Source organism: Idiotropiscis lumnitzeri, chromosome 5, assembly GCF_059441095.1.
Source record: "Idiotropiscis lumnitzeri isolate Australia: NSW breed Sydney's pygmy pipehorse chromosome 5, RoL_Ilum_1.0, whole genome shotgun sequence".
In the NCBI taxonomy this organism is placed as follows: Eukaryota; Metazoa; Chordata; class Actinopteri; order Syngnathiformes; family Syngnathidae; genus Idiotropiscis; species Idiotropiscis lumnitzeri.
This window is the reverse complement of record NC_142395.1, coordinates 15,492,803-15,506,857: the sequence shown is the minus strand read 5'-3', so window position 1 is coordinate 15,506,857 and position 14,055 is coordinate 15,492,803. Positions and strand designations below refer to the sequence as shown.

The 14,055-nt window shown below is 39.1% G+C and overlaps 1 protein-coding gene across 4 annotated transcripts in view; it reads left to right on the top strand.

Annotated features, from left to right (window-relative positions):
- Window positions 1-11,817, top strand: part of chst8 (carbohydrate (N-acetylgalactosamine 4-0) sulfotransferase 8) — a 158,560-nt gene extending 146,743 nt beyond the window's left edge. For 3 of the 4 annotated variants that reach the window (XM_088297059.1, XM_088297058.1, XM_088297060.1), the window contains 3 exons: window positions 1,269-1,306; window positions 4,925-5,326; window positions 5,857-11,817. In XM_088297059.1, coding sequence (XP_088153185.1) covers window positions 1,269-1,306; window positions 4,925-5,326; window positions 5,857-6,543 — 1,127 coding nt within the window. In that variant the 3' untranslated portion in view covers window positions 6,544-11,817. The remainder of the gene's footprint in view (window positions 1-1,268; window positions 1,307-4,924; window positions 5,327-5,856) is intronic. The other variant, XM_088297061.1, reaches the window with a different exon arrangement.
- Window positions 11,818-14,055: the final 2,238 nt, after the last annotated feature.

The window sequence follows — 14,055 nt, the reverse complement described above, 5'->3', positions numbered from 1 at the left end:
TTTTTTGTGCGGTAAAAAAAAAAAAAATCAAACAACTATTTTTATCAACTGAATTTAAAAAATGTGTGTGCGTGTGTGAGCGACTGCAGTTTTTTTACTGCAAAAATTGGTTTCACAGTGAAAAATTGAAACCAACAAGCATCTGCAACTTACTGCAAGGTTGTTTTGTTTTTTTCAAATTATATTTACACTACTTGACTTTTAACCCTGAACATGAAGAGCCAATCACTAATTACTATTTCTACAAACGCTAATACCAAATACTCCCTCTTGTGGCTCATAAGTGTACTGCTTGCTCTCTGTGGGGGGGAGGGGCAAAGTATTCATAGGATCACAGAGATCTTTGTAAACATGTTGAAATGACCATTATTGTCCAGAGCACAAGAAAGGAAAAAGAAGGAAGAAAGAGAGCAAATGGCAGAAAGGGAGGTCAAGTTGTTGGTTTGTCCAATTAGATGTTGCAACAGCCAGTCGCTCGTGTGATTTGTTTGGCAGTAACAATACAGTTATAAAGTGAAGAAGACAAAGCCAATCTTAAATGTGATGCTATTGGACTTCTTTTGCAATCATGTATAAATCGTCGATTGGGGCGGGGGGGGCATATATAATCTCGCAGGAAGCTCCGCGTTGGCCCTACTGTGAAACATGAACCAGGCTCGGTTATGTTCTGTTTTGCTGCATCCGCCACGCATGTTTCAATGAAATACCAATACTAGCAAGGCATTCTGCGCTTGTTTGGCAAGTCACTAAAATTTATCGAGGCTTAATTAGGCTCATTAGAAAGAGAATATTGCGCCATCTAGTGGAGCAAGTTCACCCTTGCCCGAATGCAAAGCATCACTTCGGGAGGGTTTTGGTTGCCATCCACCCCCCATTTGCTCACCACACTTTCTCCCGTTATCCATCAATTCCAGCCTTCAAATTGGAAGTGACAAGCCACTTAGGCAAAGGTGTCTAGGCCTCGCGTACCAAGCCCCCCCCCCCATTCCTGCTTTCCTTCGACTACCACCCATCAGCATTCATGTCGGCCCACTTACATCTGTCAGCCTGATTAAATGACAGCTGGTTTTAGGATATGTTGCGGGTTATATCCCGGAAAAAAAAAATCTCTAGAGTAATAAACATCGCCAGTTCCGTTTCTTTAAATCTGCCGATAAAGCTCCCACCCGTCACTATGGTGGCCATAAAAACTCATGTCAGATGTCTCCGTAGTCCACAATGGACTATTTGACGAACACTTTACATATTTTGCTCTACTTTCTCCACAGGTTTGAAGATTGGTGGATCTGTGCTGCAATTCGGGGAGGTATGTTAACTTCACACACACACAGGCACGCACTAACTCACCTGTTATCTACTGCAAAAGGAGCGATTGTCGGCCTTGTATCTCTTAGCGTGTCCGATGGTATCAATGTAAGAGGAGCTGACCTCGCGCAGTATCCAGCACTACGTCTTATTCACATCAGACTACTTCCCGAGTTGGAGCACATTTTGAATTGTCTCCACGATTAGAGATTTATGTTGTCAAAGATTTCTTTTTCACCTAAGATATTTAAAACTAACTAATATTTTCTAAAATATTTAAATACATGTGTATATTTATTTATAAAATATATTCCATTATTCGACATAAATTGCATTCTACTAAAAAATAAATAAATAAATAAATACATACAAATACAAATGCGCTAGTGTTAAACTCAAGACACAGAGGCCAGATCTGGCCAGCCACATCATTTTATGTGGACTCGCGAAAGCAAATTATGTGGACCAATGTCATGTTTCTTGCTAAAATAGCAAAGTTGCAAATTGTCTTCACTTCTAAAAATGTTGAGTGTCACAATGGACCTCCGAAGAAATCAATCAGTGCAATGTGGCCCATGACAAAATATTTGTTTCACACCCCTGGTGGAAATGTCAAAATCAACTGAAAAAGATATTTACTTATTTTTAAAATATATTCTTTAATATACCATATATACTTTAGCACATTTAATAAATGCATTGTATGTACTACAATTTTGCATTATTTCAAGCATTTAATTACATTTTTGAATTAGTAAAGTATTCAAATCAATTTCATTATGGTAAAAAAAAGTAATTTATACAACTAAAAATATTAGATTTGAATCTATTTACTGTTTAGTTTTGTGATTTTATTTATTTATTTTAAATATTTATATATATATATTTTAATATTTTTCTAATTGTTTCAATGAACATACTCAGAAATATTTTTCAAGTCAATTTCATTTTAAAAATATATGCCCAAAAATCTTTAAAAATGTATCTATGCAACAAGAAGTTCTTCAATGTTTTATTTGAAGCATACTCTTTATATTATTCTATTATAATTTCAAAACATTCATCATTTTTCAGTACTAAATTTTGTGGTATTTTTTTTATTTGTTTATACGCCCAATGCGAAATGGTAAGCAGCAAAAGCAATTATGATTTATACAGCTCACGACGCCTCGAAATTGCAATCCGGTCATTCGTTCAGAATTAACGCTGATATTATAATTATGTATAATTATGCTTCAGGGCCATCATTCAATCCTATGCACGTTCTCAAAGGACATTTTGAGCTGTTAGAAAAAGCAACGCATCTCGCATGTTTGTCAAACGCTTAACGCATGGGCCGCTTGTTTGTTGTAGTCCGACACACACACGCACACGCACACGGACGCACACTTCACTGTCACAAACGGTTAGCATCACCATTCTGCCAATCAAACCTCACATAAATTGTGCAGTTGTATGAAAGAACTGAAACGTTTGCATTCTTCACTTCTCCACTTAAATGTAAGCTTTTTGCACAACACCAAAACATTTCCATAGGCACAATTTGGTACGGTTCAGATAACGTGAACATTTCGATCCGGTATCGTTGTTTTTGATAGTGTGTATCTACTGTTCCCGTATTGCTATATAGCAAGATTTGGTGTTGATTATTACCAAGTTAATCGCAGTAAATTGGCACATAAAATCTAAAACAAAAGTTTAGTGTGTGTGTGCGTGTGCAGCCGCCGGATTTTTAACCCCCTCACTGCTAGTCGGTTCTCTGAAGCCTTTGATCAGCTTTGTGTTTCTTCATCAAACACAGAGGAACTCCGCTCTTGGTTCCACTGTTGTTGCAGTAATATTGTGGATTCTGTTGCTCCATTAAAAATCATGGGCCAAAAGAAGACTAGAGCCATGGTTTAATGAAAGAACTTGTGCAGCTAAACAAGAATGCCCCAAAGCAGAACGCCGGTGGAAAAAAGACAGGCTGCAGGTCTCGTATCAAATCCTGCTGGCACAAGTTACCAAAGCAATTTGAAAAAGTCCTAGAGGGAATACGTGTCCAGTTTTATTCAGGCAAATCGTCATAATCCGTATTCGATTCTACACTTCAACCCCGTCAAGCCGATTTGCACAGTCTCATCCCTTGAAATGTGAGAGATTTCTGCAGGTTTTATCGTATGGTGTTCCACAAGGTTCTGTTTTGGGGCCCTTGTTGTTCTCGTTATACTTGCTGCCCTGGGTTCCATCCTACAAAAACATGGAATTTCCTTCCATTGCTATGTGGATGATAATCAGATCCATGTCCTGCTGAGCAAAACAGACGCTTTCTCCTTGAACACTTTTGTCTCCTAAGCAGCTGGCTAAAGTGAGGCCCTTTCTTTCTCAGCAGCACTTAGAAACCGTAATTCATGCCTTCGTTACAAATGGCTAGATTGCTGGAATGCACTTTACTTTGGAGTCAGCCAGTCCTCCATCAAGGGCCACACCTTTTCTGTTGCCGGTCCTTCCCTATGGAATGACCTCCCATTGATTGTTAGGCAAGCCCCCTCTCACTTTTGAAACACACATTTTTATTCTTTAGCTTTCAACTCAACATGAGACTGTCATTGTTCTGCTGTTATTCTGGTATCTACTTTATATGTCGTTTAATTTGTGTTGTAATTTCCCACTAATTTATATTACACTAAATGGAAGGCACTTTGTTACAGCTCCAGCTGTTGTGAAATGCGCTATATAAATAAAGTTGTATTGTATTGTAAAATGAGTCCAGTAACTTGATGACACCATCAGAGCGTTTACTAGAAATCAAATTTCAGCATGCAGAGGAGATTGTAATTGAAAACATCCCATTAAGTGTTCGTAGGACACCTACTGTATATGATAGAAGCACCACAATCGTTGGTCCAGGATGCATTGGGCCAGTTCGTAAGATTTGTTGTAATAGCGCACCATCTAGTGGTGGATTTAAGAACTAAATGTTGCAACTGTGGAGTTTGCAGCTCCCAAAGACAGATTGCTTTTTTTTTTTTTTGCTTCTCTGTCTGACAACCCATGTAATAGTAAAATACATTAAATATTGCACAGACGTGCCTTAAACTGGTCACAACTGGATGTAGTTGAATTACCTCAAAAAATAGTGTTTGTCTCCATTGAATTAGTTGATCAAGTTGGGTGAGGATTGTGTATTGATGGTGTCCTATGGATGGATGGAACCAAAACATTTGAGCCATATTTGTCTTCGTATTTTAGATCAAAGTCTTCTTCTATCATCTTCTCATGGGTACATTGAAATCTAGATCATTTGAGTTGAGTTATTTGAAGTTTCTTCCTTTTTATTCAATTTTTTTCCAAAACTAGCTTTTGACTGTTTTGAATTGGTGGTTGTCAGTTTGTTTTTATTTTATTTTATTGATTTTTTTTAACGTGTATCTTTAGTGAAATATGTTACCATTGCTAGCAAGCACAGCGTTTCAAATTTGGCTTCTGGGCCACGCGAGCATTTAGCATGTTAGCGTTAGCATGTTAAGCTAATAGCAATGTAATATGCAACTAACAAGAACATTTCCAACATTGCACATATTAGCATGTCCACACTTTACTCACCATTTACCCCAACTCCAACACTCTTTCTCCCCAGGATAAAGACCAGGAGCAGCAGCTGGCTGATGTCGTGATGCCGAGTCCAATCTCCCCCATGCAGTTTCCGCAGTTCTGGAAGAAAGAACAACTGGACGCAGGTGGATCCCAAGGGACATGGGAACAGGACTTGGGCTCGCAGCGCATCTCTAAGAAACACCGCAAGCTACTGAAAACAAGTCCTCCAATTCAGCGCACCAACAACTCTCCCTCCTTCGCTTCTTCCTTGTCAGGATTGTTTCCCCCCCAGCGCTGGAAGGAGCTCTCCAGCATCCTGGAGCAACGTCGGCAGATCACCAAGATGATGTGCGCCAAGTACAAGAGCAACATCTCCAAGACCGTCACGCAGCACTACATGAAGAACATCTTCGTGGAGGACAGGCACAAGATTCTCTATTGCCAGGTGTTGTGGGGGGGAAATGACTCGTTCTGATACTACGGAGGGCTTTGTAAACTGTCAGGTGGTGAGCTGTAGGCTCATCCCCATCCAAAGCTCTGATATGACTGTTCGATATCATCACATAAATCTGACATCTTCTAATGTCATTCACAAGGCCGTCATGTTCTTTGTTTTTGTTTTTTAACACAAAACAGGAAAGAAATAGGGATTAATGGCATTTCAATTCATTTCAATTTAATCTACAAATTACTTGAGTTATGAAGCTTTTTTATATCATGAACTTGTGAATTCAAATTCGGCTGAGGCTTTTGGTGCCATATATATAAAGCTATTAGAAGAGTCTTTGAATTAAAATATACGTCATACTTGGTGTTTTTACATTAATTCCAACATATTCAAGAAAATAACTGTTTCACCAAAAAAAAAAAAAAAGAAGTTTAAAAATGTGATAAATCACAATGTGATTAATTAGTTTAAAAAAAATGTAATGGCTTGACAGCAGATTGTAACAGATCCCAAATTTTCCATAACAGGTGCCCAAGGCAGGCTGCTCTAACTGGAAGCGGACTTTGATGGTGCTGGCAGGTGTCGCGTCGGACACTCAGACCATCGACCACAATACCGCCCACATTGTCAACCAACTGAAGACTCTGAAGAGCTTCGACCGGCAGGGCATCATGCGCCGCCTGGGCAGCTACACCAAAGTCATGTTTGTGCGAGAGCCTCTGGAGAGGGTGGTGTCGGCCTACAGGGACAAGTTCGAGAACCCCAACGACTACTACCACACGAACTTCGGGAAGCTCATCATCTCCAAGTACAGGCCCAATGCCTCCAGGTCTGCCTTGATGTCGGGCAACGGCGTCACTTTCCAGGAGTTTGTGCAGTACCTAGTCGACTTGCACCAGTCTATGGGCATTGATATCCACTGGGACACAGCCAACCGCTTGTGCAACCCGTGTGTCATTGACTACAACTTCATCGGCAAGTTCGAGAACATGGAGGAGGAGTCCAACCTACTGCTGCGCTTGGTCGGTGCGCCGCGCAACCTCATGCTGCCCAACTTCAAAGATCGGAACGTGGCCGACGAGAGGACGTCGTTGAAGATCACGCAAAAGTATTTTTCCCAGCTCAGCACATTTGAGAGGCAGCGGTTGTATGACTTTTACCACATGGACTATCTCATGTTTAATTATTCCAAACCTTTTCAAGTTCTTTACTAATTGACTGCTCGGCGCCACTTCTGCAGCAATTCCACATCAGTCGTGTAATTAAAGGATTTTTGTTCCTTTATAAAAAACCTTTTTACAAGATTATGCTGCATTAGGTGGACAGCAACCACTTGTCAATGAACATACCCTTGGAAAGGATTTTCAGATTGGTGATTAGCAAGTTTGTTAATGCTTTGTAAAGCCAACGTTGCTGTAAAATCACAAGTGTGGCATCAGACAGTAAATTTAATTAACTGACGCATTGGCAGATTTCAACTCATTCCAATACTATTATAAACATATTGCAAAAACCTACAACATTGGATGGAATGTGTTCAAGAGCTGCTTCCTTCTTTCGCAGTTGCACATCAGTCACTGCAGTGGGCAGCAGTGATGTTAAAAAAAGAAAAAAAAAAACCTGGTACAGTAACATACTGTATTCAATTTAGGCGCTAGTAATATACGATGAGTTACTTTTTGGTAATATTACTATTACAAGTCCAGTCAGAGCCTCAAGACAAAGTCATGAAGAGAACGGGACTTATTAAAGCGGCCAATCACCGCAACCACAATTTGTCAGTGGTATTCTCATATTTGAACATATATTTTAATGATGATCTCTCTTTGAAACATATTTATTACTTTACAAGAATTTCCCACACTATATAGTTAAATATCTTCATTACAAGATTAAGCTTACCAGCTATAATTGCAAATTTAAAGTTTTCCTTTTAAAATGTCAAAAGCATTAATAAAAACATTAATACACTGATTATACAAAAAAATTAAAAAATAACTGCACAGACGGTAACATTGTTGCAAAATATTTTCATACACAAGTGAATAGTAATGAGAAATATGACATTTTTCGCAATTTGCCCAACACTGGTGGGCAGCTATTCCAAATCTGTTTTCTTGTCAAAGGTGTCCATCCGTCACTACCGTGTACGGCTTTTTGAAAAGCCTAAATCAAGGAAACCACTTTCGAATAACTGTCCACTTCAGTGACTGATGTGCGACTTTGCCTAGAAGACTCACGTTAATCACATCACACCATTTTGCAAAAGCTGCCCACTGTCGCGACGGACGTGTGACTTTGACATCAAGACGAGTCACGCTAAGAGAACGGCAACTTCGATTTTAACCAGTTATTACTAATATACAAGCAAATGAAGCTATAACCATTCATTGGTCTTGTAAATGGGCAGCGGCGCCTCATAACAAACAGTCACAAAATGTACTAGGCAAGCCCCCGCTTGCCCCGACAAGCAAACATTCAACCCCCCACCTCCCTCTACCCCGTCTCTCTCAGATGTGTCCAGTGCTGTCCACTCTGAAGCTATGTGCACTTTTGGTAGCATTTTTGTACTTTTCTGCTCTGTTAAGTTTGTGCTTTGAAATACTATTTGTCACTTGGAAGTATTTACTTGGGCATCCAGGTATTTACAGGGTACACCGTGTTGCTGACTGTTTGTGGTACTCACTTTGCCAAGAGTGTTGATGGCAGCATTGTAAATAATTTTGCCTTTAACAAAACAAAGCAGATTTGGTTCTTTTGACAATCTAAAAAAAAAAAAATGAGAGGATGTTAAAACAGCAAAGATGCGAGAATTTAGTAGAATTTTGTACAAGACTTTGTACACTTCACCATAAATGTAATCCAATAATTGTATTTTAACTTAATACACACCTATTATTTATCATTTAATTTATTGTGATTGTTAATTATTCTTGGTTCTTATTCAGTTTATTTTCTAAGCCACATCATTTAGTTTGGGGGGAGTTTCGCAACCTGTTGCTAGGCGGAATTCATAGTGAATAATTTCCCTTTTGGCCAAAAATGTATCTAATTGTGCCTACTTGCCTGAAGGGAGCTGACAGCATGAGGAAAGTCCATCAGTTCAAAAAATGGCAGACAGTCAAAATGCTGAGCATGTTTGGGAATAGAAAAGCTGAAAGTCTGCTTCATTGCTCAGCCCTTCTCTGATTGGCTGACAAGTATCCGTTCTGAATCCAACAATGAATTGTGAGATGTTTATTCATACACATTATTTTTTTCAATCATCACAAAGGAAGTATGAGCACTCTGTTTGGCCCCTCCCTTCCCTTCCCTAATTGTAGAAGCTAACGATATGGTCCACGATATACATTTATGGATGCATGTGAATTTTGAAACCGAGCCACTGTTCTGTATTATTGATACAGATCGCATAAATGATTACCGGTATTATTAAATGGCGGCGTCTGGTGGGGCAACTCCCCTTCCTCCCACAACCTTGAATGCCTCTGCAACTGATATGGATCATGATTATACGACAATTAATGTATGCGCATTCTGCAACTACATTGCCGCGTTGCATTAACTATAAAATGGAATTTGGTTGTCACTATCTTCTGGCTCTGGCAAGATTGTTCCCATTACAGAGTTGGTGAAATAGATTATGGGCTACATTTATTGATTTAAGCTCTGTATTGCATCGGGTAATGCATATTTGCCACTGGGAATCGGGTGCCATTTGAACATCTCAGTTTAGTGTGTTTAACTTTTTTTTTTCTTTTTTTTTTTTTATTGTTCAATTTCCTACATAATTCTCGTGACAAAATGTTCCCCATTGACTTCCTGTGAACTTCTTAGTCAGTAACACTGTACCCATGCACACAAGCACACACTGTACCTATCACACCCAGACTACAGCCTTGTATAAGATTTTTTTTCTACTCTTTATTGTGTACAATTGTATAATGGGCATTCAGATGACTCTATATTTTTCTATCTATTTCTAATATATCTCGCTATCTACACAAACATATATATATCTATATATATATACTATATACATAATTAGTGCTTCTTGGTGTGAAGTTAAGTTTCTTTTGTTTGATGTCATTGATTGTGATGCCAGTGTGTCGCCACCAGCAATTTCCTCAAAAATACCAGAACTGAAAAGCTTGAGACAAGCTTGGACTCCAAATGAGCTTTGTGTTCGATGAGCTTGGTTGCATAACTTTCTCACAAAGTTGTCAATCGCCATACTGTTGTTCCCTCGTTAGACTTACAAATGTTGCCCAAACCACCAAGTAACTGTTCACGTCGCTCTGCCTTTGTGGGAGTGCAACCCTCAACATCCACCATTCTTTGTGTGGATATGGGTGGTTCACATAATAAAAAATTCGGTCAAGCTCCTTTCAACCTGTTAGACCGGCTTTACACTGCAGGTCTAAGTGCCCAATTCCAATTTAATGCCTATATCCCAATGTTTATTTCCATATATATTTCAAGTGAGTGATCCAATATGACCCTATATTTAAATTAGGGAAACCTTCACATTTCTCCACCAGCCTGCCATCAGCTTCCCAGTTTAATGATAGGCACACATATAATAACACATTTAGATGATATTTTATCACTGCTCCGGTTTTGTAGCGCAAGCTTGTCCCTATTTGGAAGTTGTTGCTTGGCAGCCTACCAGGAAGTAGCCTGGTGGCTTTTCCCGCTGGTTTGGCCGTGAATCGACTGCATCTCAACAATTTGGATTTGGATTTATGTGGTGGAGATCTCCATCTGACATTCTGTCTTCTAAACCACGTCACACTGTATATTTTTTCCTGTGTCCCAAAGCTTGGGAAAGGAGGGTACCTTTCAAAAATGGACAAGCTTGCCCCGGGGCACTGTCATCCCTGCACCCTGCCACAACGCTGAACACCAAGAAAAGAAAGTGCAATGTGAACAGGCCTTAGTTTGACCTCGTACCGCATCGTTGGAGGCGGGCGTAATCCTCCAAATTCATCACTTTTCAGGAGTCTCCAAAAATGGCATGTTGCATGGTCAAAAAGCAAAAGCCTTTTCCAACATTTCACATTGGTCAATAATTTGTACAAATATCACCATCACATGTGGGTGCTCAATACTAAACATTTGTGAAAGAAAATTAAACTGACAGAGTAAGTTCCGGCCCGAGGTCAGCCTCATTATACATGTCACATGTTTGTAACGTTATCGCTTAGTCCGAAATAGATCTTGTGTTCATTTGTGTTCTTTAGATTTCTCGTCTTTCTGTCTTTGTGTGGCACAAACCCCGTCCATTTCTGTCCTATTGGTGGAGATAATGCTAAAATAAAACTCCCAAACAAATGAAAAGCTGCGCTTTCAAGTGGAAAAAAATGTGTACTTTTTTAATAAATGCACTGCTTCAGAAGTTGAACGGTATATGTTGCATACGATACAAGTCTCCAGTGTCTAACAAAACTCCAACCCAAATGGCACTAAACTTCTTTATTCGCCTTATAATGTGCACTATTAGAAAGTCTAGAGCCAAGGCAGACATTTTAAAGCAAGGTACGTCACAATATATGAGGTACTTCCTTTGGGTTAGCTACATGCTTTTGTGCTTCACGTGACAAAATGCTCTGTAACAATGTTGCTTTTTTTGTGAATGAGTGGCAATTCTCATTATTTACATCTATACTCCCTCTATTAAAAATAGGTGGTGCGACCCATTATGGTGACTTAATGTTTTTTTTTTAACTATACTGTGATGGCTTTCGCTAATTTCCAAAATCTAATTTTTAATTAGGTCTTGGTCTGATTCAGTGTTGATTATTGCACCACTCCTTGACAAAAAAATAATAATTGCTTTTAATGCCCCTCCGCTATAAATGATTTATCTGAGTGTGTTGCGTGTTGGTTGAAAGCGTTCAAAGAATTCAGTAACTGAAGTAAAAAGTGAATGTATAACTGTTGGTGCAATTGTGTATGAAAAAAAAGTGTTACAAAAAAAAACGATATACAATCTCAAGCCCTTTGTCTTATTTTACACTGCCAATCAAATGGTGACTTTTCAGGAAGACATTTTTCAGGTGGCTATTTTTTCCCGGTTTATGAGTGTGTCTACTAATAAATTTGTCTTTAGTATTTTAAAGCTGTCTTTTGTAATCTTTTTGAACATGTGATTTGTGATTGGGCGGCATGGTGCCCAGTGCACAATAGCCTCACAGTGCAGAGTTGCAGGGTTCAATTCCGGCTCCGGCCTTCCTTTTGTGGAGTTTGCATGTTCTCCTCCAAGCCTACGTGGGCTTTCTCAGAGTACTCCGTTTATTTTTCCCAAATTCCAAAAACATGCATGGTAGCTTGATTGGAAAATCTAAATTGTCCCTGGGTGTGATTGTGAGGACGGATGGTTGTTTGTCTCTGTGTTGTTCGTCTACCCCGCCTAATGCCTGAAGCCAACTGGGATTGGCTTCAGTGGAACAGAATGCATGGATGGATTTGTGAATGGAGGCGGCACCGTGGACGAATATTTAGAACGTCTGTCTCACAGTTCAGAGACTATCCATCCATTCATCTTCTTCTTCTGCTTATCTAAGGTCGGGTCACAAGAGCATTAGCAGAGAGCCCCAGACTTCCCTCTCCCCTGCCGCTCGTCCAGCTGTTCCAAGGGAGCCATCACAGGCCATTTATGAGACGTAGTTTCTCCAGCATGTTCCAGGGCACCGTCCCAGTGTGACATGCCTGGAGCACCTCACGATAACAAGAGACCCGAGCCACCTCATCTTGCTTTTCTCAATGTGGATTGAGCAGCTGCTCTACTCCCAGATGAGAGCTTCAAGCACTCCATCCTCCCCTCACTTGTGACGAATAGCCCAAAGCTTACTCAAGCTCCCACACTTGGGGCAGGATCTCATTCCGGACCCGAAGAGGGCACTCCACCCTTTTTGGACTGAGTTTCACGGTCTCCGATTTGGAGGTACTGGTTGTCATGTCAACTTCTTTGCACTTGGCTGCAAACTGCTCCAATCGGGGTTGAGGAGCCGGACTTGATAAAGCCAACAGAACCGCATCGTCTGCCCAAAGCGGAGATGCAATCCTGAGGTCACCAAACTACATAAGACCACCAAACACATACACACAGGCTCCATAAATGATGCTGCTGAAGATGTAAAGTTGGTCTACTGTTCCAACTAAGCTGTTTTCTGATGTTGTTGGTCCACATACTGTGTAGCGTATTCTAATGTTGCATTATTATACTACCAACAAATAGAAACCTTGCTTCCTTTGTTGTCCTGTCAATCATAAATCCTAGGAAGGGGTGCTTACTCTTTTTCCATTTGGCACAATGTTTATGGTTTTTACGCAACAACAAAATATTGTTAATCAATTCCGAAACAGAAAATTCTACATCATCCACAAAGAAGATAATATGACATAATTGAAATTGTGGAACATTGTTCATTTTCAATGACAACCAATTATTCATATCAGTCCAAAAGCGTTGAGAAGTAGGCTAAAGGAGAAACAAATCATCCAAAGTGTTATCATCGTTATGGAAGGAACAGCTCAAGTTTATCTAAATAAATTCACAGGATAGATCTTATTTATGATTTTAAAATAATATTATTATTTTTTTAATATTTGTTTTACTTTAGGCAAACCGAGACATGCTTTACAGTTTGCAAATGATTAATTTATGTTAACTATTTTGGGGGAATATTTATCATAACTTTAGTATTAAAGTGTTTAAAAAAAATGTTGTCAATAATAATATATCTCGCTCATGAGCACAAAAGTTTGCCCACTCCAAAATATCTTGAACACATTGGAAAGTACTTTCCAGGAGGCCAATTCCTACCTAATTTCTTCATTTAAATATAATTTTGATACTTTATTATATAATATTGACAGATCTTGCGATTGTGCATTTGGGGCTTTTGATGGCTGTAAGTCATAATTATTGAAATTTAAAAAAATTTAAACATTTCACCCGTGCATGTTTTAAATTGCACTTCTGTAATATTTTTTTAAATAATTATTATTGCGTATTCAATTTGTTTTGGATGTGCCAGTATGTGTAGTTCTTTTTTGTTTTTGTTGTTGTTTGTTTTTTTATTTAACAATAATTTTAAAAAATTGTTCATTTCTTCACCTTGAGAAATGCATCTACTGTAGTTCATCCGCTTTATCTTTAAGTTAAGTTAAGTGTCGTTATAATTAGAACGCAATCTCGCATTGGCATGATTTATGCCGCAGCTTTAATGAAGTTGAATGTATAAACAAAACAAAAAAAAGACGTATAATGAAGTTTCACAAGCTGCCATGGGCTAAGTGCTGGTTTCACCTTGAGCTAATATCTCCACATTTTGTGGGGCTTTCAGCTCGGCAGAGCAATTCCCCCCCATTTTCATTTATTTGTCACTTAAGCGGCGCTTCTCCTGCCAGCATGTAAACGACACTACAGCAGCAATATATTTTAAATGTAAATCTCTCAATTGCCTCTGCGTCCTCATGTTCACAGTCGGTAATTACTTCTTAAGAGACAGAAAGTCAATCACAAGAGGCAGCACCACCTCAGCAACAATTAAGATTTATTTTTCTTCTTTACACACAAAGTAGAAGAGAGTGCCTCAACAGTCCCTCTCCTGTTTTCATTTATTCAGTCAGTCGTACACTCCTTTTTGTGTTCTTCAAGATGCAATAAGCCACTTGAAGATCTCCACTGTGTGAAAAAAAGCTATCAAACAACAGTTTTG